Source organism: Oncorhynchus keta, chromosome 1 (assembly GCF_023373465.1).
Source record: "Oncorhynchus keta strain PuntledgeMale-10-30-2019 chromosome 1, Oket_V2, whole genome shotgun sequence".
Classification (NCBI taxonomy): Eukaryota; Metazoa; Chordata; class Actinopteri; order Salmoniformes; family Salmonidae; genus Oncorhynchus; species Oncorhynchus keta.
This window is the reverse complement of record NC_068421.1, coordinates 75,338,697-75,365,054: the sequence shown is the minus strand read 5'-3', so window position 1 is coordinate 75,365,054 and position 26,358 is coordinate 75,338,697. Positions and strand designations below refer to the sequence as shown.

At 44.1% G+C, this 26,358-nt stretch overlaps 2 protein-coding genes across 2 annotated transcripts in view; one reads left to right on the top strand and one right to left on the bottom strand.

Moving 5' to 3' along the window:
* Window positions 1-4,053: 4,053 nt before the first annotated feature.
* On the top strand, window positions 4,054-8,276 carry hyi (hydroxypyruvate isomerase). The gene is made up of 8 exons (XM_035760168.2): window positions 4,054-4,516; window positions 4,744-4,855; window positions 6,130-6,244; window positions 6,356-6,434; window positions 6,661-6,710; window positions 7,244-7,313; window positions 7,513-7,647; window positions 7,978-8,276. Exons 1-8 carry the CDS (start codon window positions 4,318-4,320, stop codon window positions 8,031-8,033), a joined length of 816 nt encoding a protein of 271 aa, XP_035616061.1. The 5' UTR covers window positions 4,054-4,317; the 3' UTR covers window positions 8,034-8,276.
* Window positions 8,277-8,363: 87 nt separating this feature from the next.
* LOC118373894 (KICSTOR complex protein SZT2) overlaps window positions 8,364-26,358 on the bottom strand; it is a 33,630-nt gene continuing 15,635 nt past the window's right edge. Inside the window, exons 3-6 of the mRNA XM_035760170.2 lie at window positions 22,899-23,112; window positions 15,263-15,353; window positions 12,645-12,713; window positions 8,364-12,507 (exon numbers count right to left, since the gene is read on the bottom strand). Coding sequence (XP_035616063.1) covers window positions 12,704-12,713; window positions 15,263-15,353; window positions 22,899-23,112 — 315 coding nt within the window. The 3' untranslated portion in view covers window positions 8,364-12,507; window positions 12,645-12,703. The remainder of the gene's footprint in view (window positions 12,508-12,644; window positions 12,714-15,262; window positions 15,354-22,898; window positions 23,113-26,358) is intronic.

Below are 26,358 nucleotides of genomic sequence, written 5' to 3'. Positions count from 1 at the left end.
CAGGGCAGCGCGACACCTCTTTTCTGCGGCAGCATCCCAAATGGCATCCTTTCCTTATATACTGCACTACTTTTGACCAGGGCCCTTAATGCAATATGTAGAGAATATGGTGCCATTTGGGTTGCAGATGGAGGTGTTTTTTTTAAAGCCATCTTGGGAGGTCTGTTTTTTAGGCTACCTACAGCCATAGGTGGCAGTGGCCATAGAATGACTCCGTCACTGGGGCGTATGGGTTTAACCAAAAAACACTGTGCTTCAGCTGGTCTGTAAGAAATGAACAGAATCTTTTAGGGCTATGGTATCTGCAAGTCAACAAAGTCAATGGGTGAGATGGCCTCAAATGTATGAAGTCGTCATCATTGTACATGCAAGGTATGTTCTCAACGAGAATGTTCCAGATTTTCTATCTACCAGATTTTACTTGTCATTCAAATGTTAATCCAGCAACATGAACCAGCCAGGACAATAGGAAATTAGTCTGCCCTATGAGCTGAGTCCGCCCATTTCTTTTTTTAACCTTTTCTTAATAGTATTGACTTTGCTGATACTACTTTATTGAGGGACTAAATAAATAAGACTGTGATATGCGGTTGTCTGACCTAGCTATATGAACACACTAATTGTAAGTCGCTCTGGATAAGAGCATCTGCTAAATGGCTAAAATATCAATGTAAGTTACCTTCTTTGAGCAATCAGGCTGTAGAATACTGCCCAGGATGTCTGGCAGAGTGAAGAAGGGTGTTTCTAATTTAAATGCAGCTTTTCTATGTCAGAAGGAGTCAGCACCTCTGCCAATTCCACTAGTCAAGCCTTTAGAGAGGGGAAACAAACAAAGGCACAGTTGTGGAGCATAACAATGTTTGCAATTAGGAAGCAGATTCTATTGCTTAGCAACAAACCCTGCTGCCACTATAGTGCTAAATGGATGACAGAGAGAAAACAGAGGCTGGAGATCAGAGAGGGACTGACTGACGAAGTCACAGAGGGGACTGAGAGTATCAGGAATCAAGGTAATACCCAGATGCAGACTGTCGAAGTAACACTGTTTATTGTAGCAACAGGAGCAGGCAAAGACAGGTCAAGGCAGGCAAGGGTCGAAATTCCAGGGTAAGTCAACGGTACAGGACGGCAGGCGGACTCAGGGTCAGGGATAGGCAGGATTCAGTAATCCAGAGGTGGGGCAAAGGTACAGGATGGCAGGCAGGCTCAGGGTCAGGCAGAAAGGTCAGGCGGGCGGGTACAGGGTCAGGACAGGCAAAGGTCAAACCAGGAGGACTAGCAAAGAGAGGCTGGGAAACAATAGGAGCTGACAGGAAAAACACTGGTAAGCTTGAACGAACAAGAAGAACAAACAGACAGAGAACACAGGTATAAATACACAAGGGATAATTGGGAAGATGTGTGACACCTGGAGGGGTGTGGAGACAAGCACAAGGACCGGTGAAACAGATCAGGGCGTGACAGAGAGGACAATTTGTCACCTGACTGGGAAAAATTACCAACCTGGGCCCCCCATTGATTATGTAGGTCACTCTCACTTAGATATCATATTAATTAAAAACGTCAAACATTTCTCTTCAACCTATGGCAAAATTTGTCGAATCGCAGGAAATTAACTGTACAACTTTAAAAAATGTATTTCCATCCTGTGGCAAAATGTGCAGAATTGCATTTTAAAAATTCTAAATCTTCTGTGCGCCCATGGCAAAATGTGTAAAATTGCAGCAAACTTGCTTTAAAGTTGGAATATGTAACCTTTGTGAACACGACCAAATTCACGTAAAAAAAACGTCATAGATCTGTCATTGAAAGCAAGTCTAAGAAGCATCTGTTCTATATGGGTATTTCTATGCTTCCTGTTCTTAAGTTTAGTTATTGCATCTTTTACTTTTGGTTTTGCACACCAGCTTCTGCTTCAAAGAGCTGAAAATACAATATTTTGTGTTATGGAAAGTAAATTTCAAAGCGGTTTAGATGATTCTCTACACTATACTTGCTTGTTTTGTCACAAACTGAAATTAAGTGAACTATTACAATTTTAGAAATCAGGCAATGGCGGAGAGATTTTCTGCATAGTGCATCTTTAAAACTGCAACATTTTCTCGAAGACCCATGGCAATTTTGAGGGGAATTGCAGGAAATGTATTCGCTGTCAAGAGTGGTTGCTCTAAAATTGCTTGGGCCAGCTATGACTGGTGTGGATGTGGGTACGCAGACCCGCGAGCTACTTCACACCACTTGAGATGAAAATAGAGAGATTTACTCAGGCATCGCTCTACCTCATAGTGTAACAGTATAATTTTAAACCGTCCCCTCGCCCATACCCGGGTGCGAACCAGGGACCTTCTGCACACATCAACAACAGTCACCCTCGAAGCATCGTTACCCATCGCTCCACAAAAGCCGCAGCAACCAGTAATCCGGGTCAACAGCATCAATGTAACAGTATAATTTTAAACCGTACCCTCGCGCGAACCAGGGACCTTCTGCACACATCAACAACAGTCACCCATCGCTCTGTTGATAATGGGATATGTAGATAGGGCGAGTCGGTCAAGGATCGATTCAGACAAGGTGGTAAATTGTATGACAAGCGACAGTTTATTCAGAGTAAAGATATCTGGTACAACGTATACGGGCTCATTCATTTGGCTCACAAGGAACCAGCAGAAAGAAGCCCCGATAACAGATTGCAAGCATGTTATGTACAGTACAGAAAGTAGGTTGAGTCTGGAAGTCCTGGTCTGCTGGTTGGCCCTGTTGGGCCGTCCGTCATTCCTCTGAGTCTCGTAGTGCCATTCTCAGTCACACAATGTTTAGCTAAGAAGGAGATTATGTGTGTGTGTTTGTCTCTGTCTCACATTGTTCAGCTAAAAGGGAGGATTGGGTGTATGTGCTTGTTCATTCCTGTTTCTCAAGGTTGGGTGTATCAATGCAGCTGGTGTTTGTCACGAGATACTGTTATCAGTGCTCAGTAGTAAGCCAGAGTGTTTATAACAGCTTCATTATTAATAAGGCTAATATATTGCCAGGCATGCATCAAGCTAGAATTTCATATTATCCTTACAGCTCCACAAAAGCCCTTGCAGAGCAAGGGGAACTACTACTTCAAGGTCTCAGAGCAAGTGACGTAACCGATTGAAACGCTATTTAGCGCGCACCGCTAACTAAGCTAGCCGTTTCACATCCGTTACACTAGCATAGCATCCCTAGCCACTTCATAGACCACAGTGGATCCCACCATTTGAGGGAAAGGGATGCTGCTGATGCAAAAGTAATCAAGACTCAAATAAGTTATTATAGAAAAAAAGTCAGACAATTGTTGTCACAGTGTATAGCCAAATACAATTCGTATTGAGCGACATTTTCAGATAGCATAGAGTAGCCTAGGCAAGATGTAAGATGAACAATTTAGCAGCTCGCTTAGTTCAAATTGACGGACACATTTTTTATTCAACATGAACAGTGAGGCAATTTCGAGGTAAGAAGTGCTTCTACTAAGCTTTATGATATCGTTTTAAGGTCATACCAAGAATCATTTAGCTATTTGATTTGGATTTTTAAGAACCCTTGAAGTCTAAAAAAAATATTTAAAACAATTATTATTATTATTTGATAATTAGCGCATACAAACACATAGAAAAACATATTCACTACATGGATAGTCCCCCCCAAAAAATCTAAAGGAAGTTTGTTCTGAAGTGTCTGTCGGCAATTGCAATAGAACTGTGACCATGATCACAATAACTAAATATGGCCATTAATAATAGCATAATAACACATGGCTACAACAATAATAAACTGAAGTTATAGGCTATTTATTAAATCCGTTTGCCAGCTCCAAGTAGGCTACAGAAGTGGCACAAATTGATTTGCAATGACTCCAGTGATATCATCATTTCAACATGTAAAAATGCATATAAATCAATAGGCTAATTGATGGCCAACAGATGCAAAAATATAATTCTCAACATTTACTGTCAGTATATCAGTTGAAATTGACCACTGAAGTGCACGCGCGTCGTGTTGCCACACTATTTGTTTCGTTGTGCGCATGTGCAACATATGAGTCGCAGTACAGAGAAGAATGAACTTTATTAGCTAGCTGGCACTCCAGTCTGGCAGGTCGGTTATATCAATATTTGACATCACATGAGAAACAAACAACATCAGGTGACAGCTGAGACAATGGACCTTGAGTTTTAATCCTGCTATTCTAGCTAGCTACTCAGAGCGTTTGTCCCATTGAACATTAGCAAGCGGACTAACGTTAGCAAGCGGACTAACGTTAGCTTGCCAGCCCACCCCAAAAGAAACATGCCCCCATTAAAATTCTGCGCGAATCTTTCGTGGTTGTTTACGGATCTGCCAGAGTTTACCCAGAGAATCTATGCTGCTGCATCGGCTGGGTTTCAGGCTGTGGAGGCGGCATGGCTGTATGACTCTGACTTACAGGAGCTCCAGAGAGTCAAGAATGCTACTGGGGTTGATGTGGTGCTGATTAACACCCCCCTTGGTAAGACAGAGAAGGGTTACTGGTATAGCCAGCTAGCTATTATCATGTGTTGACAGCAGCCCAGGCTACTGTACTAGCTATATACATGACACAATAAATACATTTTTTGACATTTGGAAGGAAACTCAACCTAACGTTACCTATATGTAAAAAATATGCCTCCTACTGATCCACAAGAATGTGCCACTATTTATTCTGAACATTGACTTGACAACTGTGTTTTGTAGGAGATGCTAAGGCAGGTGATCTTGGTCTGGGTGCTGTTCCTGGCAGAGAGGAGGACTTTAGAAAGGGTCTGGATCTGGCCATGCAGTACGCCAAGGCTCTGGACTGCTGGAGGTGAGTGACACACACATTGATTGAGAGCACAGCTCATCTGAAGCCCACTACACTGCATCAGGTGACGGAAACAGCTTCACTGTACACCAGGGCTATTCAACGGGTGCCTCGTGGGCCAGATCTGGCCAGTTTGTCAACTGTAGAATGGCCCTTTGATCAATTCTGAAAAATAAAAATAAAAATCAGCAAAAAAATGCAGAAATGTGATGTTGTTTAGTGCCAAAGGGAGCACTCGTTCAATATTCTCCAACGGGAGAATCTGTTTTCCTGTAGTCCTGCCCATTAAGTGCTGTTAATCAATGTCACCCAACATACCAGTTATAGCCAATCAGAGCTGCTAACAGGGGTACAGGGTCTGCTTGCCCGCCTATCTGCACGTTCACTGCAAATGAGATCACTACACTACCTGATACAGAGTGTGCTTTGCTCTTAACTCAGCCATAAGTTAAAACACCATGGACTCAGTTATGGCTATGAAACTTTATCTGATCAACATCTAGCCTGCAACATCACTTGCTTCGTAGTCTGCTGAGCATCATCTACTTTTGCATAATTATGTTCGGTGGCTAAGCAAGGGTAATAATGCTCTCAAGAGGGCAGCCAGTATGTGAGCTTAGGGTGGAAATGGTTGCTTTTCTCTGCGATTTCCGCCACAAGAAAGCCAACCGGTACAGTGCCTACAGAAAGTAATCACACCCCTTTTTCCACATTTTGTTCTTACTCTCAAAATGTTTAAATTGTCATTTTTGTCACTGGCCTACACATAATACCCCATAATGTCAGTGGAATTATTTTTTTAGACATGTTTACATTCTGGGGGACAATAAAAGGACACTAAAATATGCAATTTTGTCCAACCGGCCTCACAACCATAGACCACGTGTAACCACGCCAGCCTTGGACCTGCGGGATCGTCTGAAACCAGCTACCAGGACAGCTAATGGACCTAAGGAGTATTTTTGTCTGTAATAAAGCCCTTTTGTGGGGAAAATCATGTTTTGATTGACTGGGCCTGGCTCCCCAGTGGGTCAAACTGTGTCCCAAGTGCAGCCCACCCATGGCTGCACCCCTGCCCAGTCATGTGAAATCCATAGGGCCAAATAAATGTATTTAAATTGACTGTTTTACTTTACTGAGTTAGTTCATAGCAAGTCAGACATTTTTGCATGTTGCGATTTATATTTTTGTTAAGTGGGCCGACTATTAGGGGATCCTGCCATAAAGTAAAGTGTGTTGGTATTTATAACCTTTTCATAAATTAAATGTTTCCTCAGGATCCACTTGATGGCTGGGAGGGTACCTGTGGGGGCGGACCGAGCTACCATTGCCGTGGAAATGGAGGACACCTTTGTACAAAACCTAAAACATGCTGCCGATGTCCTCTCAAATGTGAATCTCCATTAAAGGGGCTTTTTAGTCCAGGACTAAGTTTAATATGTGTCTGGCCCATAGTGTTTGTAATAAGGAGTCCTGTTTTGTGTTGTGCTTTTTTTCTCTCAGGAGGGCATCACTGGCCTGATTGAGCCCATCAACACACGGATAACAGATCCCAGATATTTCCTGGACAGTCCACATCAGGGTAACGGCTAGTGATGCTTTTCCATGGCAAGTTAGCCTGGGAATGAAAACGTATTGAAACGTAGAATCATTACCAGGCTTTAGACGTTGTCCTATAAAGACAAGCAATCAAAATGAAGACTTACAGTATTTAAATGTGTATTTGTGAACCAATGTCAACATTCACTGCACAAGTGGAATTGTATTACTTATACTGTTTAACCTATTTGAATAATCTTTCACCCTAGCGGCTGCAATCCTGCAGAAAGTTGGCCACCCAAATATTAAACTACAGATGGTAAGTAGTACATTCGTCAGTTAATCTTGATGAAGAACAATGCCATTAATAGGGCTAGGTAATATTTTATTACCTAGTCTACTTCCATCAGATCCTAGCTTGGCCAGTGGTCCAAGATCTCTTTGTGGAAACATCATTGCTCATTGTTTGGTGTAACAAGGAGTTGGCATGATGGTTAAACAGATCTTTCTCTCTGTTTGGAACTAATGGTTTAGATACACAACGAGCAATTATTGAGTCAAACTTTTAGGCAGTGGCTGAGCCAGACAAACATACAGCCAGAAGACAGAACAACAAAACATCTTGTTTGTTTGTGTCCCACTAGACATAGTATTTTGTTCTAGGAAGCGACTTGCCTGTTGCAAAAAGTGTCTGTCTCTTGGGGGAACCTATCCTAGTTTGTATTCAGTAATCTGAGAATTCCCTCAGCTTTAAGGCAGTTTGTAATAGGGAGAGGTTCTTCAAATCCCTGTAAATTCTACTGCTTAAATCTTACTGACAGAAGCCATCTTGTGTCCCTCTGTGTGCTACAGGATGTCTTCCACTGGCAGATAATGGACAACAACTTGACACAGAACATACACAAATATTTCCCTCTCATCGGTAAGTGGTGTTGTTTGTGATACTAATGCAGATAGCAAGTTACACAGGAAACAAACATATTAGTCCATACCATCAGCAGCAAATTGGGCACATCAGATGGTGTCCAAGCATCCATGTCCACATGATTGACCTATGATAGTTGTAGAAAATGTTATTACTTTAATGGTGATGAAATATCCATTTTCATTCTCTTTTACAGGTCACATCCAGATAGCCCAGGTGCCCGGCAGGAACGAGCCAGACAGTGCAGGAGAACTTAACTTCCCATATCTCTTCAGTCTACTGGAGGAGATGGGTTACCAGGGATACATCGGCTGTGAATACAAACCACTAGGTAGGATCCATCCCAAATTGCACACTATTCTTGACCAGGGCCCTAGTCAAAAGTAGTGCACAATGTATGAAATGTGATACCATTTGGGACTCTGAACTACCTTTAGGTTGCGTTTACACAGGCAGCCCAATTCTGATACTTTATCCAATCAGATCCTTTCCCGAGCTGACTTGATTTGTCAAAATACCAATTAGTGAAAAAAAGGGCTGGCTGTTTAAATACAGCCTCAGTTCAATTCACTGTTACAACATTATAGATTGAAGTGAGGCAAGAACCAGTTTAATATTCATGATAATGGCATTGTGTGTTAACAGTTGATACTTATTTCAGGCTCTACAAATGAAGGTCTTGGTTGGGTGAAAGATTACTTGAAGCGCAACAGGTGATGGCTGAGAGGACCACGCATGCAAACGTTTGCCAGTACCAGCCTTTTCATAGATGCAACAGTCATCGCTGATGAGTCTTATTTCAACTCAGATAAACAGTTCATTATTGTGAAATGGGATTATTAAACAGCAGGCTAAACACTTGATTGACATAGCTCTTATTGATGTGGTGAGAAGCAGTATGATTAGATCATTTATTTGCAATTGTCTTTTTGTACAATAAAGTCCTGTGTTGTACCCACACTCTCCACTCTACTCCCAGTCCCAATGCTGCACAACACCCACATACACTAGTACCATACATCTGTCAAGTTCGTTAACACACTTGAATACACCATAAGGTTTATTGTAGCATGTCATATGTACAAGTTTCAGAATGCCTATACTGTTGACATGCATTATTCAATATCCAGTGTTCTTACCTTCAAAACAAAGACACATTGCCTTGCTCAGAAATCCATTATAAATATCCAAATCCTTCATTACTTTTTAATAAGGAACTTCATACAATATTTGGTTTCCTTCATTTTAAATGTGTGCAAACTTAAGTCTTATAGTATTGTAATGACATTGCTAAACTGGTGTGTTATTAGTGTTGTACACAAGCTGGATCCTATGCGTAAAAATACCAGCTATACACTCAACCCTGTCAGAATGTAGCTAGTAGGTAGTCCAATTGCAATTTCCATAGATTCCACTTGCAATAATAATAATAATAACACTGCCCTGATCGCATCATTAAGAAATAAAACAAACTAAAGCACTTCAGGATGAAGATATGGCAGTTGGGCAGCAGGTTTGACACTTATAGGACACAATGGGAAGAATAAAAAAAAACAATTACCCAATATTGCTGAAACGGCAGCAATCTTTCCTCACTGCATAATACTTGAGACAATTGCTGTGGTGATCTTGAGAATCTATTCCTAGACTTTGGCAAGGCACAGTATCCAAGAGGGAAACACCTTATTTCCTTCATTCATATGATTTGAACACCTACAATTATAAATGGTTTACAAGTTGGAGAATAAGGTCTAATTTACCAACACTTGGTTGCACAATACAGACTTGTTTACAGTCCAATTCACAGGTTGGGGAATGAGATCCACTTCAGGTAGGATTTCTAATGTACATGTATGGTGGATGATCTCTAATCTGAAGTAGAGAGGCATCAGCCAAACGAAAAGCTGAATGGGAATGTAGCCTAGCGGTTAAGAGCATTGGGCCAGTAACTGAATGGTCACTAGTTTGAATCCCCGAGCCGACTTGGTGACAAAATCTGCCGATGTGCCCTTGAGCAAGGCATTTAGCCCTAAATGCTCCTGTAAATCGCTCTGGATAAAAGCCTGCTAAATTACACAAATGTTGTGCCATAGTACATACAGTACTATTAGATCATACTAGCCTGAAAGTCTCACCCCCTTTCCATTCTACCATACCACCACTAACCTCTAAATCAATGAGTAATAGGCTCATGTTGCCATTGAAAATTGGGGCAAATTGCATAATCTCTGGTGCACTGTTCAGCGCAAAAAGCATGTCTTCTTCAGTTCAATTCTGTCATTATGAAGTAGTGACAGCTAAATAGCATTGTTACAGTAAGTGCCCTCTGTCTGTAAGGATCAATGTCCACTGCAGGAGGCAACCCTACCTGCATGTACATAATTATCTCAAATACCTTGACATCAGTACCCCCTATAATTATTTGTTTTTCATCTCTCTTACTTTAAAAAAAAATGTATTTAACCGCCGATAGCTGACACCCGCATAGCTGATGTTTTAGCGGCGTCAGAAGTGTAACTGCGTACGTTGGAGCTGTCAAAATCGGTGAGCAGCTGTTCTTGATCATTGTCACGAATCCACACCCGTCGCACTCATGTTAGGAGTTCAGAACGAGAAAGTGTAGGCTACATACTAATTCACCTAAATAATGAGTATTCTTATCACGTATTTTACGTCTCACATTCTTATGTTCAAACTTGTAAACAAGGCTCTATGGAATTTCACAATGCAATGTCATGCAGCCAATGGCAAAGTCCACTTTAGGTACAGTGTCTTTGGAAAGTATTCAGACCCTTTTACTTTTTCAACATTTTGTTACATTACAGCCTTATTCTAAAATGGATTACATTTTTAAAATCCTTCTAAATCTACACAAAATACCCCATGAAAAAACGAAATCAAGCTCAAAAAATAAAAAACCTTACTTACAAAAGTATTCAGACCCTATGCTATCGCCCTATGATCATCCTTGATGTTTCTACAACTTGACTGGAATCCACTTGTGGTAAATTCAATTGATTGGACATGATTTGGAAAGCCACACACCTGTCTATATAAGGACCCACAGTTGACAGTGCACGTCAGAGCAAAAACCAAGCCATGAGGTCCAAGGAATTGTCCGTAGAGCTCCGAGACAGGATTGTGTCGAGGCACAGTTCTGGGGAAGGGTACCAAAACATTTATGCAGCTTTGAAGGTCCCCAAGAACAGTGGCCTCAATCAATCTTAAATGGAATTAGTTTGAACCACCAAGACTCTTCCAAGAGCTGCCCCCCCTGCCAAACTGAGCAACCGGGGAGAAGGCCCTAGGTCAGGGAGGTGACCAAGAACCCGATGGTCACTGACAGAGCTCTAGAGTTCCTCTGTGGAGATGGGAGAACCTTCCAAAAGGACAACCATATCTGCAGCACTCCACCAATCAGGCCTTTATGGTAGAGTGGCTAGACAGAAGCCACTTCTCAGTAAAAAGGCACTTGGAGTTTGCCAAAATGATTCTCTGAAAAAGATTCTCTGATCTGATGAAACCAAGATTGAACTCTTTGGCCTGAATGCCAAGCGCCACATCTGGAGGAAACCTGCCACCATCCCTACGGTGAAGCATGGTGGTGGCAGCATTATGCTGTGGGTATGATTTTCAGCGGCAGGGACTAGGAGACTAGTCAGAATCGAGGCAAAGATGAACGGCTCAAAGTACAGATTCTTGATGAAAAGCGCTCTGGAGCAGGTTAGGACCTCAGACTGGGGCGAAGGTTCACCTTCCAACAGGAAAACAACCCTAAGCACACAGCAAAGACAATGCAGGAGTGGCTTCAAGACAAGTCTCAATGTCCTTGAGTGGCCCAGCCAGAGCCCGGACTAGAACCCGATCGAGCATCTCTGGAGAGATCCGAAAATAGCTGTGCAGCAACGCTCCCCATCCAACCTGACAGACCTTGAGAGGATCTGCAGAGAATGGGAGGAACTCCCCAAATACAGGTGTGCCAAGCTTGTAGCGCCATACCCAAGAAGACTCGGAGCTGTAACCGCTGCCAGTACTCACTCCTCAAAGTAATGAGTAAAGGGTCTGAATACTTACGTAAATGTGATATTTCAGTTTGACATTTGTTAATAAATTAGCAAACATTTCTACAAACTTGTTTTTGCTTTGTCATTATGGGGTATTGTGTGTAGATTGATGAGGGGGAAAAAAAACAATTTAATACATTTTAGAGTAAGGTTGTAACATTTGAAAATGTGGAAAAAGTCAAGGGGTCTGAATACTTCCTGAATGCACTGTACAATGCCAGGAGCCACTTGTGGATTTGACAGCCCTAACGCCGTTTCACCCCCGACACCACCAAAACAACAGCTATGTGGATGTCAGCTAAAGGGGATCATGTGCTTTAAAGCTGGTTCGTTGCTACATCAATTTCTGGACATCTAAATTAATGATGTATTCCCATTGATTCTTAAAGGATATAACTTAGTTCAACTGAGGTACCCTATCAGAACAAATATAATCTTATTTTACTCCAATGCTTGTAAACAATGTAAACGTAAACAAACACTGTACACCCTCAAACTATAATTTTGATACCAATTTTTCCAGGAACATCCCTCAGCTTTTTACCAAAACACAGGCCGGGTGACACAGGCCGGTAAGGTCGTATCTTTAAAGGGATGGTGCAAGATTTTTGCAATGTCAGATGCCATTTCTATGTCTCTGCGTGCAGTTTGAAGGAAGTTGAAGGTAGTTTTTGCGAGCCTAACAAGCGTTAGCGCAATGACTGAAAGTCTACAGGTACAGCTTCATTGCCAAAATCTTGCACTATCCCTTTAACAATAGTGTATATCTTTTCTCCCAGTGGTAGAATGAGTAAAACACTGATAAATTGCACAGGAAGCTTTGACATGTGAACTCTTTGATTCGCTGATTTAGCACTTTTCAACAATAACATCCTTTGTGTCCCACATGCCAAGACGGCTTATAAATGAAGCCGCCTGTCTGGAACTACACCTCCCAGCAGCCTGTTTCTCTGTGGCCCACCTGGCCCTGATTGGCCCTCCAGGCCTACAGCAGGCCTGTCCACAAGTTGTAGCAGGCTGTGTTGATCAGACTCCAGGTGATGGTGCATGGACACCAGCTGGGGCGAGGGGCTGTGCCTAGGCTGCGGTTGGGATGGCAATGGCTCCCTAAATTCAACATTGAGGCTCTGGAGGGAGGGGGAGGAGGGGGCAAAATAAAGTTCAATTGAAAACAATGTCATCTCACCTTATAGCTTATAAGGAAGGAATTCATATAGTGCAGCTATAAAGAGCATAACAAGGGGAAGACATCACAATGACTCACCATTTTTCCTGCCTGATTTTCAAGGAAGACCAGAACAAAGCAGTCAGTGAATTTCTGGTTCAGGACAGCCTGAGAGAAGGGAACGGCAGAACTGTTCATTTCAAGCTATAATGACTTACAATTCCATCCCCCCTATTCCCCACAGTATATTTCCATCCCCCCTATTCCCCACAGTATAACTTTGAACAAAAATAGGTGACTGACTACAGTTAATGGGATCTTGTGTTTGAACTATTTATAGTCTTTTGCTCTCTGGGACAAAAAAAAGGAATAGTGTGTGACTGATGTTTGCTAGGGAGGGAAGGGCAGGTTGAGTCACCATGTACAGTACTAGGGTAGAACATCTTCAGAAGAGAAGTAGTGAGGGGGATGTTCTTTTGATCTCAAGTCTCCCAATTACCAAACTAAGTAGTGACTAACCTCTTGACACCGACAATTATTCCCCATAAGACTCCCATAATCTCCCTTGAGAGCCGCATTTCACATTTTTATACAACGCTTAAACCCTTCTTCCAAACTGCAGAGGTCTCTCAATTTTAGATTTTTTAAGATACACATTTTTTCCTTCTTCACATTCAAATTGTTCTTGCTTTCCCCTGTCACAAATAAAAGTTAGAAGCCTGAGAGAAACGTTAGAAAAGTTCAAGGGTACTTGCGGCATTTCCTGATAGCGGATTAGTCCATAAGAACTTAACAAGATCACCTCTAAAATTCATTGAAATCAAATAGGGGATGTAGGGATGGAATTCATTATAGGATATTACACAGAAGGCTACAGTATATTTCTTGAATAGATATCGTATATAAACAGTGGAGTCCAATGACAGAGCTATAGGAACTTTGATACAGGCACCCATGCTAATAACAACGTCTGCAGCTCAAGGAGCTGGTTTTGATGTTGTTGCATGCAGTGTCAAGATACAGTTTGACTTGAAGCGGATGCAATCACAATGAATGTGAAGGAGAAAACGGGATAATTAATTTGCTTAGCGGGGTGCTTTCCCCTGTTTCTCTACATTATATTCTGCTGGAGGTACAGCAGCGGGTGGTGCTCTGCTGTATTCCTATGTATGCAAGTGTGTACATACTCCATATGCAGAGGACAGCTCTAGTTTAGTGAACAAAGCACCTCTTAATTTACTGGAATGGTAGTATTCAGTAGGGAGAAAGGTTTTGCTACCTTTTCCATTGCAGATTTTGTTACGTGTGCTCTACTGAACATGACCTTGATTTAGTGGTGGTTGAGCTCTAAAAGCCGCACTCTGGAACCCATTTTGATGCGCAATTTTAATTGTAGTGTAATTGTGGACAAAGTGCTGCAGGGAGTTGTAGTTTTTACACTGAAAAAAAATATAAATGCAACATGTAAAGTGTTGGCCCCATGTTTCATGAACTGAAAGAAAATATACTAGAAGTTTTCCATATGCACAAAAAGCTTATTTCTCTCAAATTGTGTACAAATTTGTTTACATCCCTGTTAGTGAGCATTTCTCCTTTGCCAAGTTAATCTATCCACCTGACAGGCATGGCATATCAATAAGCTGATTAAACAGCATGATCATTACACAGGTACACCTTGTGCTGGGGACAATAAAAGACCACTCTAAAATGTGCAGTTGTCACACAACACAATACCACAGATATCTCAAGGTTTGAGGGAGCATGCAATTGGCATACTGACTGCAGGAATGTCCAATAGATCTGTTGCCAGATAATTAGTGGGTTCGATTCCCGGGACCACCCATACGTAGAATGTATGCACACATGACTGTAAGTCGCTTTGGATAAAAGCGTCAGCTAAATGGCATATATTATTATTATTATTATTATTATAATTAAATGTTAATTTCTTTACTATAAGCCACCTCCAATTTTGTTTTAGAGAATTTGGCACTAAGTCCAACCGACATCACAACTGCAGACCACGTGTATGGTGTTGTGTGATTTGCTGATCAGCGGTTTTCTGATGTCAATGTTGTGAACAGAGTGCCTCATGGTGGCGGTGGGGTGATGGCATGGGTAGGTATAAGCTAATGACAACAAACAATTGCATTTTATTGATTGCGATTTGAATGCACAGAGATACTGTGAGGAGATCCTGAGGCCCATTGGTGCCATTCGTCCGCCGCCGTCACCTCATGTTTCAGCATGATAATGCACGGCCCCATGATGAAAGGATCAGTACACCATTTATGGAAGCTGAACATTTCCCAGTTCTCCATGGCCTGCATACTCACCAGACATGTCACCCATTGAGCATGTTTGGGATACTCTGGATCAACATGTACGACATCGTGTTCCAGTTCCCGCCAATATCCAGCAACTTTGCACAGCCATTGAAGAGGAGTGGGACAACATTCCACAGGCCACAATCAACAGCTTGATCAACTCTATGCGTTTTCTAATCCACGCCCCTAACTTGTTAAGGTATCTGTGACCAACATGACTGTATTCCCAGTCGTGAAATCCATAGATTAGGCCTAATGAATTTATTTAAATTGACTGATTTCCTTATGTGAACTCGTAGCATGTTGCATTTATATTTTTGTTTTATATATGTTTTTGTAGTATATATGTTTTTGTAGTATATATATATATATATATATATTTGTTCTTACCAGATACTGAATGCCACTCTGGTCAAAGTGTCGGCAGCGGCACTTTGATCAGACTCTGGTACCAGCTGGGACTCATGGTCAAGGAACAATCCTGTGGGAACAGATATAGAGGACATAAAGCCTTGAAAGAAAGATGGAGGCCTGGGTCACACAGTGCTAAATGCTCTCACAGTGTTGTCATGACGTTGCGAACCAAAGATCTTAACTAGAGACAAACAAATGCTTTACCCTGACCTGTTACCACCCAAATTCAAACCAGCACCAGCTACATAAGTCCTACTATTGGAGGAACAATGAGCCTACACACTGAGAAAAGGATACATCAGGAATTAAGTTAAAGATCTTTCAAAGACTTCTTCTAGATAATTCCCTTGCAAATTAAAAAAATGGCCAAATAGTACACGCCAATTACTCAATTGGCTTTGAATCTAACATTGCTTGGCTGACAATCAGTGATTCCCTGGCATTCATCTATGAACGGAAGGGAAGACAAGGCAGCGGGTGAAGCTGTAGGGAGATTTCCAACGGCGACCTCTGCAATGCTGCAGAGCCTACTCAGTTCTCACAGTCCATACTTCACTACATTCTTAATCTGTGTTCAGATCACTGACTGAAGTTTCCATTCCACTTCTTTAACATGGACATATAAATAGGATGTTTGGGTTTTTAATTAGGACTTTTCTGTTGATAAATGCCGAGATCCCTGTGGGAAAGACACAGCTAGTTTGAAGAGCACAGCGTTGATTAAGATACATAACTCTACTGTAGCTATACCACCACACTAAAATAAAGAGCACATCTTTGATTAAAGAATAATAAGGCATATAACTCTTAGAAAAAGGGTAGCTCTCTACTATAAACCATTGTGTTGTCCCAAATGGCACCCTTTTTTCTATATATGTAGCCTAATGTTTCTGATCTTTGCTTCTAAGCACTCTTGCTTTGAAATTCATCTAAATAGTCAAAATCAAATCGAATTTAATTTGTCACATACACATGGTGAGCAGATGTTAATGCGAGTGTAGCGAAATGCTTGTGCTTCTAGTTCCGACAATGCAGTGATAACCAACAAGTAATCTAACTAACAATTCCAAAACTACTGTCTTATACACAGTGTAAGGGGATAAGGAATATGTACATAAGGATATGAATGATTGATGATACAGAGCAGCATACAGTAGATGGTATCGAGTACAGTATATACGTATGAGATGAGTATGTAGACAAAGTAAACAAAGTGGCATAGTTAAAGTGGCTAGTGATACATGTATTACATAAGGATGCAGTAGATGATATAGAGTACAGTATATACGTATGAGATGAGTATGTAGACAAAGTAAACAAAGTGGCATAGTTAAAGTGGCTAGTGATACATGTATTACATAAGGATGCAGTCGATGATGTAGAGTACAGTATATACGTATGCATATGAGATGAATAATGTAGGGTAAGTAACATTATATAAGGTAGCATTGTTTTTCTCAATAGTGGCTAGTGATACATGTATTACATAAGGATGCAGTCGATGATGTAGAGTACAGTATATACGTATGCATAAGAGATGAATAATGTAGGGTAAGTAACATTATATAAGGTAGCATTGTCATTCTCAATAGTAACTGCCGTCCTTTACTTGTTCTTGAATTTCCAAACGTTGGAAGACCACTGAGAAATGTTGTGAAGCTAAACAGCGTTTAGCTACAGCTGTATCCCATATGGTACCCTATTCTCTATATAGTGTACTACTTTTGACCACAGCCCTATGGGCACTGTTAAAAAGTAGTGCACTATATAGGAAATAGGGCGTCATTTTGGGAAGTATCCATGCTAACATCCTCCTCAGAATAAAGACCTTCTGCACTTTGAGAAGCTTCAACCTCATGGTAGATTAGATCATTTTTGATTTAATAATGAAAGAGACATCATTTAAATGAATAGTCACTAGCCAAGGGTATCATCAGACACATTGCACATTCCATTTGTAGTTCAATTTGGTTTGAAATTGATTTGATGCTGTGTATTTTCTAGATTTGCTTATCACATGTAGGCAGAGTAGACCTCTGGGAGCGGAGAGTTATCCCCTTGGTGTGAACAGCATGTCGACTTCTGACGTGCCCAGAGGGGTTAGGGGTATGGAACTAACTCACAGGCCGCATCCCAAATGGTACCCTATTCCCTACATAGGCTCTGATCAAAAGTAGTGCACTATGGGCCATGGTCAAAAGTAGAGCACTGTATAGGGAATAGGGATGTAACCACAGCAGAGTAGGTAGCACAGCGCGGCAGAGTAGGTAGCGCAGCGCGGCAGAGTAGGTAGCGCAGCGCGGCAGAGTAGGTAGCGCAGCGGGGCAGAGTAGGTAGCGCAGCGGGGCAGAGTAGGTAGCGCAGCGCGGCAGAGTAGGTAGCGCAGCGCGGCAGAGTAGGTAGCGCAGCGGGGCAGAGTAGGTAGCGCAGCGGGGCAGAGTAGGTAGCGCAGCGCGGCAGAGTAGGTAGCGCAGCGGGGCAGAGTAGGTAGCGCAGCGCGGCAGAGTAGGTAGCGCAGCGCGGCAGAGTAGGTAGCGCAGCGCGGCAGAGTAGGTAGCGCAGCGGGGCAGAGTAGGTAGCGCAGCGGGGCAGAGTAGGTAGCGCAGCGGGGCAGAGTAGGTAGCGCAGCGCGGCAGAGTAGGTAGCGCAGCGGGGCAGAGTAGGTAGCGCAGCGGGGCAGAGTAGGTAGCGCAGCGGGGCAGAGTAGGTAGCACAGCGGGGCAGAGTAGGTAGCGCAGCGGGGCAGAGTAGGTAGCGCAGCGCGGCAGAGTGCAGCGGGGCAGAGTAGGTAGCGCAGCGCGGCAGAGTAGGTAGCGCAGCGGGGCAGAGTAGGTAGCGCAGCGCGGCAGAGTAGGTAGCGCAGCGCGGCAGAGTAGGTAGCGCAGCGCGGCAGAGTAGGTAGCGCAGCGGGGCAGAGTAGGTAGCGCAGCGGGGCAGAGTAGGTAGCGCAGCGCGGCAGAGTAGGTAGCGCAGCGGGGCAGAGTAGGTAGCGCAGCGGGGCAGTAGGTAGCGCAGCGCGGCAGAGTAGGTAGCGCAGCGCGGCAGAGTAGGTAGCGCAGCGGGCAGTAGGTAGCGCAGCGGGGCAGAGTATGTAGCGCAGCGGGGCAGAGTAGGTAGCGCAGCGGGGCAGAGTAGGTAGCGCAGCGGGGCAGTAGGTAGCGCAGCGGGGCAGAGTATGTAGCGCAGCGCGGCAGAGTAGGTAGCGCAGCGCGGCAGAGTAGGTAGCGCAGCGCGGCAGAGTAGGTAGCGCAGCGGGCAGAGTAGGTAGCGCAGCGGGGCAGAGTAGGTAGCGCAGCGGGGCAGAGTAGGTAGCACAGCGGGGCAGAGTAGGTAGCGCAGCGGGGCAGAGTAGGTAGCGCAGCGGGGCAGAGTAGGTAGCGCAGCGGGGCAGAGTAGGTAGCGCAGCGCGGCAGAGTGCAGCGGGGCAGAGTAGGTAGCGCAGCGCGGCAGAGTAGGTAGCGCAGCGGGGCAGAGTAGGTAGCGCAGCGGGGCAGAGTAGGTAGCGCAGCGCGGCAGAGTAGGTAGCGCAGCGGGGCAGAGTAGGTAGCGCAGCGGGGCAGTAGGTAGCGCAGCGGGGCAGAGTAGGTAGCGCAGCGCAGCGTGGCAGAGTAGGTAGCGCAGCGCAGCGTGGCAGAGTAGGTAGCGCAGCGCGGCAGAGTAGGTAGCGCAGCGGGGCAGAGTAGGTAGCGCAGCGCGGCAGAGTAGGTAGCGCAGCGCGGCAGAGTAGGTAGCGCAGCGCGGCAGAGTAGGTAGCGCAGCGGGGCAGAGTAGGTAGCGCTGCGGGGCAGAGTAGGTAGCGCAGCGGGGCAGAGTAGGTAGCGCAGCGGGGCAGAGTAGGTAGCGCAGCGGGGCAGAGTAGGTAGCGCAGCGGGGCAGAGTAGGTAGCGCAGCGGGGCAGAGTAGGTAGCGCAGCAGAGTAGGTAGCGCAGCGCGGCAGAGTAGGTAGCGCAGCGCGGCAGAGTAGGTAGCGCAGCGCGGCAGAGTAGGTAGCAGGTAGCTATCCATCGCCTTTCAGAAGATGATTTCAAGCTAGAAATGAAGTGGATGACGCAACAGTTTGTTATGGATGAAACCTATGGGAATCATCAAAATACATTCAGTCTTCAGCAGGACTGATGCAAATCCTGCAGCTCTGTGGGGACTCACAACAGAGATATGACAGAGGATCAAGAAAAACCCAATGGAACCACACGCAACACATATCTATGTAACACCTCATACTGCACATAGCCAAATCCTAATACACATCACAATTCAGATATACTGTATGCATAGACATGTTTGCCACCTGTGCTGGGGGATACGACAGCACCACTATCCTTATGTTGATGTCAGGATAACGCCTGTGTGGTTATTATAGGGAGGATACGGCTCTATTCTCTACCTGCCGCACCATAAGGGATGAGCTGAGTGCACAGTGGGAAGGCTGTTAGACCTGGAGGAGCTGTCAGTCACAGAGTGAGCAGCCCAGGAGCCCACAACCACTGGCTCAGGGGAAGGTATGAGGGCTTTTAGAGAGAGCTTGTGATTATCATGATTCCTTTCTCCATGGATGACGAGCCGCGTTTCTCTCCTCTCCAACAACATGCACGCACACCTCTGATTATCACTGTTGTCCAAGGATGCTTTGTTTCTCTCCTCTCCAACACACACAGATGCAAGCCTCTGTGATTATGAGGCTCTCGGTCTCCTCGAGTAGGCAGGAGTGAGCAGGCCTGGCCCACCCTCCTCTACTGACTAAGAGGGCATTAACCTTGAATACCATCTCCACGAGAAGCCACCCGCCCACCAGACATTTGGAAAATCACAGATGCATAGTTACGCCAACCATCGTGTAATTGGAGCAGGGTACTTTAAACTGAGTATAATGAAGAATAATTTAAATGATTGGAGCTCTCAAGAAGGGCCATAGGGATCTTTATTTTACAAAACCAACAAGTGGAGGCTATATGGGTAGCTAACTATTGAATTGAAGTGGCCAGAGTTCAGGTGGGCCTCCACTCTTCAGGAAACAGGAAAGGATGGGGGCTCATCAACGCCAACAATCATGAGAATCATGAGAATGGCTCACCAAGAAAAACTTCCAAAAGACTCATTCCAGGTAAAAGGGAGTTGGAGATTGATCTATTTTACTCTGTTGAGTGCTCCAACTCCTTTCTACCTGGAATTAGTCATGTTTTACTTTTTCTTGATAAACCCTTATGATTCTCTGGATTGAAGCGTTGTTTAATTATTGTAGAAGGGATTATCTGTTCTCAGTGACTTACTGCTGTTACCTAAATAAAATGTATCCATCTAACAAGCACAACTTTAATGGGTAGTCATTTAAAAGGATACAAGACGAACAGGAAACTCTAGTCAAGGCTACAGCACTGACAAAATACATGCTTATCGACCTGCAGAGGTACTTATCCAAATCCAATCATGACTGGAACACAATAACCTAATATGGACATGGCATGATAATGGAAATTAGGCTATTGCATCTAACACGTGTACACCTGACTGGAACCATCCAATCTCTCTGAATGGAGGCACAATCCAATCAACGACCGGATGTGTTTTAATAGGTGTAGTAGGCTCAATAATTATGCTGTATGTGTACAGTAGAGTGTGCTGATTGGCTTTTGAGATTCTTCCTCAACAGAGAGATGAGGGAACAGAGCAGCATGCTATAGAGGTGCCTGCTGCCAAATCAACACAGCAGCAGGATAATAGGGGCCATACAAACAGGACCTGAGAAAGACATGTTTCGTCATAATAGTCCAACTCTAATGAACTTCAATGGGAAGTGCATTTGAAAAATAGAGAGTCTGTTGCAGGGTAAAGCACTGGAACGAGAGGGAAGAGAAAGAGAGAAAGAGAACAAGAGAGATCTTAGCTGTGGTCTTCAGGCGTGCAAGTGTACTGTCTGACCGTCCGATGGTTTGTATGTTAAAGCTTCGCAACAAGGTTGCTACTAATCCATACGATTCATAACGGGCGCGGTCCCAAACGAAAACAACCACGAACTAGAGCGATCACACCGATGATTGAGTTAAATCATTTATAAACTACACACACTGAAAACAAACAAAACTTCTACAGCACACACAATCAAACTGTCGCGGCACCCAAGAGCCCCTCCCCAAAGAGCTGAACGAGCGCTCTTTATTTCCTCCTTCCTTACTGCTCATGCGCTCTTAAAGTGGCAGCGCACGGTGAAGGCTCCGTGCAGATTTCGCCACAAGGTGATGTGGTCTGAAGTGGTGAGGTGAGATGGTCTGTGGTGGTGAGGTGGTCTGTAGTAGTGAGGTGAGATGGTGTGGTCTGAAGTAGTGAGGTGGTCTGTAGTAGTGAGGTGATGTGGTCTGTGGTGGTGAGGTGGTCTGTAGTAGTGAGGTGAGATGGTGTGGTCTGAAATAGTGAGGTGAGGTGGTCTGTAGTAGTGAGGTGATGTGGTCTGAAGTAGTGAGGTGAGATGGACTGTAGTGGTGGTGTGGTCTGTAGTAGTGAGGTGAGGTGGTGTGGTCTGTAGTAGTGAGGTGAGGTGGTGTGGTCTGTAGTAGTGACGTGAGGTGGTCTGTCGTAGTGAGGTGAGATGGTCTGAAGTAGTGAGGTGAGTTGGTGTGGTCTGAAGTAGTGAGATGAGATGGTGTGGTCTGTAGTAGTGTGGTGAGGTGGTGTGGTCAGTAGTAGTGAGGTGAGATGGTGTGGTCTGTAGTAGTGAGGTGAGGTGATCTGAAATAGTGAGGTGAGATGGTGTGGTCTGAAGTAGTGAGGTGAGGTGGTCTGTACTAGTGAGGTGAGGTGGTCTGAAGTGGTGAGGTGAGGTGGTGTGGTCTGAAGTAGTGAGGTGATGTGGTCTGTAGTAGTGAGGTGAGGTGGTGTGGTCTGGAGTAGTGAGGTGAGGTGGAGTGGTATGTATTAGTGAGGTGAGACAGCGTATAACCACCCAGCTGCATGTTGATAATGTTGTCGTTCAGCCACGACTGTGAAGCATAAGATATTACAGTTTTCAATGTCCCGTTGGTAGTTTAATCTTCTTCGTAGGTTGTCTATTTTATTTTCCAATGATTGCATGTTAGCCAGTAGTACGGAAGGAAGTGGGGGTTTATTTGATCGCCTATGAATTCTCAGAAGGCAGCCCAACCTCCGTCCTCTTTTCACGCAAATGACGGGAATTTGGGCCTGTTCCCGGGAAAGCAGTAGGCTCTTCACGTTGGGCTCGTCGGACTCATTAAAGAAAAAAAGCTTCTGCCAGTTTGTGGTGAGTAATCGCTGTTCTGACATCCAGAAGTTATTTTCGGTCATAAGAGACGGTAGCAGCAACATTATGTACAGAATAAGTTAAAAATAATTAGTTACAAACAACGCAAAAAAACACTAAAAAAACACGTTTCGTTAGGAGCACATAAAATGTCAGCCATCTTCTCCGGCGCCATGATACAATTTCCCAGTTGTCAATAGAGATCATGGTAACTGTTAGGCTCAAGCAGAAATCACATTTAAAAGTCAACCGCAAAGCACAGGTTGTTGATCTGTGTTGGTTTTAATTCTGGCCTGAGCCTTATACATACTGCTGGGACTCTTTTCAGGATTTAGTTGTTTAGGTGGGTTGAGTCAGACTCACCCTGGAAGACGTGGTTTCGTCTGAACTTGGGGATGTCAGGGTGATGAGCTATGAAGTCCTCCAGGAAGCTGGTCAGCCGGTATCCCTGCTGCAGGGTCATGTGACAGCCCACCAGGGACTGGTGAACCACCCTTAGGTGGAGGTCATAGCTGAATGAGTGCACATGCATCAGGACAATCACCTTATCACACTCCTCCCTGAAGAGCATGGAGAGCTGGAGGAGAGAGGGTGACACAGTGTAGACACTCACTACAGATTTCTGTAAGGGCTGTGGGAATGGGATCACTCACTCACACACACACACACACACACACACACACACACACACACACACACACACACACACACACACACACACACACACACACACACACACACACACACACACACACACACACACACACACACACACACACACACACACACACACACACACACACGAAGAGGATCCCATGCCCTACCATTCAAACAATCATCTGAATTAATATCAGCCAGTTTTGGCAGTATCATATGCACAATTCAATGTTTAATTATAAATGTTTGTGAAGTTAGGCCTAGCTCCTCTCCCTCTCTCTGCATTTCTATCCATCTAGTGTCTAATAGTAATAGCAGACCCATTAAATTCGTCTACATCGGTAGGAAAACCTCCCTGCTGTTTCAGCCGTTCTCAGAGCCCATTGTCTGTCTGTTTGTATCCACCCAATCTGTGGTGGTATCCACTTAAAGTGCTTCTACTCCTCTACCTCTACTCCTCTACTACCACCCCTCCTCTGTGAGAGGCTTTTGTAAGCAACTGTGATATCAATCAACTTCATAATTGTATCATATTTAATTAAATCCAACATCAAAGCAGAGGCTTACAAAAGCATTAATGGCAAAATGCTAATGATTGAGGTGAAAAACTGGAGCATGCTGTGATTACAACACAATACGAGGAACTACGGTTCGGAGAGGGGTGTTTGGAGGGGGGTGTTTGGAGAGGGGTGTTTGGAGGGGGATGGAGGGTAAATGCTATTACTGCTGCTGCTTTCATCTTGACCATTTGCCTGGAACAAATGCAAATAGGTCTTATCAAATCAAAGAGTCAGCGAAAAAAATAATATAAGTGTTCATTTAATGCCAGTACTAGTCAAGAGGCATTCATTACACATCAAGAAAAAGTTATTTTCCCCTCCTTTTAAAGTCAACGTAACGAGTTGAACCTTTCACCACCTCCCTGAAGAAGTGAACGTTTTGTACCAGACTCAGCCATTTTAGTTTGTGCTAGGGCAGACACCTTCAATAAAATAAAAGCACAGAACACAGAGTACATTTCTCCAGTGGTATAGACTGCAGAAGAGATTGAAGGCTAGAACTTTGCAGTAGTGTAATGTCAGAAGTCGGAACAGGCTGGTACAAAGTGGTTTAATGGTTCTGTTGGTCGGTGTTCCCCAGTGGAGATTGAGAGATCTGGAGCCTAATTAACTGAAACCTCCGACTCCTGAGCCCAAAAGACCGCCGAAGCGATTAAGGGTACAAACTGCCCTTTAGCAGTGAAGCCACAGAGATACACTATTAATAATACTATATAATGATGTTACTTTTTAATCCAACACATTTATTAGGGTCCTGATAACTGCTGGGTCAATGCTGTGAATTAATTGCTCAGGCATTTACCAAATGCCATTCTGAACTAAAAACTATCTTGGTTATACCTTTCAAACTTACTTGAACGTACTAATATTCATGCTAAACATTTCAAACGGTTCACAGGTAAAGAGGAAGTTAAACGTATATAACTTTGATAAAAAGTAAAATATCGGTACAAAGATTTTCTGAAGTTTGAACTCATAAATGTACTAAAGAAATCACAGACAGATGCTTGAATAAGACAGGGGAAGTCAGACGTTTGCTCATTCCAGATTTGAGCGGCAAAGAAAAACACAGGGAAAGACAGTAACAGTAAGTATTCTGCAAAAAGAGCACAATTTAGGCTAGTTTATTCACCAGCTGCATGAAACACAGACTGATACAGGAAGAGATGGGATGGAGGGTCACAATGACCCACAGACAGACAGCAAATCAAAGCTCAGCATCATTCTGGCCAGTTTGGCCCAGCAGCAAGATGAAGATGTAGACTGAGACAACAGAGGACTGAGATGAACCCAAAAGTCACAGCAGAATAGAACATGTAGGGAAGTATGACATTGGAGCCCAGAGCTCCACCAGGCTGCACTGAAGATGGCTTCCTCTGTCTGATTGAATCTATCACCATTCCTAAGAAAGAAAGAAAGAAAGAAAGAAAGAAAGACAGAGAAAGAGAGAGAGAGCGAAAGATAAAGTAGATAGAGGGATATTGGGGCATTGCAGCATGCAGAGAGGGGGGAGACACCCCGCCCCTAAGGGTTCTGTGACATACTGCAGAGTCAGAGACTGGTGTGGCATCAGGGAATGGCTTGAGACGGAAAGGTTTTGAGGTGAGGAGGGAGCCCTGATGGAGAGGGGACATGAGATGGGACTAGACAGACAGATACTCAAAGAAACATACACAGAGGTATGCACAGACACACACAGAAGGAAAGGACATGGACAAACAAAGAACATGAGACAGGCAAAAGACAATTGTCAGAATAGAGCTCCCCAGCTTGTAGAAATGATGTACCTCTGGTTCGTTGGTGAGCCCTATGGGGAAATGGATGGGGAAATGATGTACCTCTGGTTCGTTGGTGAGCCCTATGGGGAAATGGATGGGGAAATGATTTCTCTGGTTCGTTGGTGATCCCTATGGGGAAATGGATGGGGAAATGATGTACCTCTGGTTCGTTGGTGATCCCTATGGGGAAATGGATGGGGAAATTATTTCTCTGGTTCGTTGGAAGGGCCCTATGGGGAAATGGATTGGGAAATTATTTCTCTGGTTCGTTGGTGAGCCCTATGGGGAAATGATTTCTCTGGCTCGTTGGTGATCCCTATGGGGAAATGGATGGGGAAATTATTTCTCTGGTTCGTTGGAAATTTCTCTGGCTGATCCCTATGAAATGGATGGAAATGATTTCTCTGGGGTGAGCCCTATGGGGAAATGGATGGGAAATGATGGGGAAATGGATGGGGAAATGATTTCTCTGGTTCGTTGGTGATCCCTGGGGAAATGGGGGAAATGATTTCTCTGGCTCGTTGGTGATCCCTATGGGGAAAATCCCTATGGGGAAATGGGGAATTTCTCTTGTTCGTTGGTGAGCCCTATGGGGAAATGGATTTTTCTGGTTCTGGTGATCATGAGCCCTATGGGGAAATGGATGGGGAAATAATGTACCTCTGGTTCGTTGGTGAGCCCTATGGGGAAATGGATGGGGAAATGATTTTCTAGATCCCTGGGGAAATGGATGGGGGGAAATGTGATCCCTATGGGGAAATGGATGGGGAAATGATTTCTCTGGTTCTGGTTGGTGATCCCTATGGGGAAATGGATGGGGAAATGATT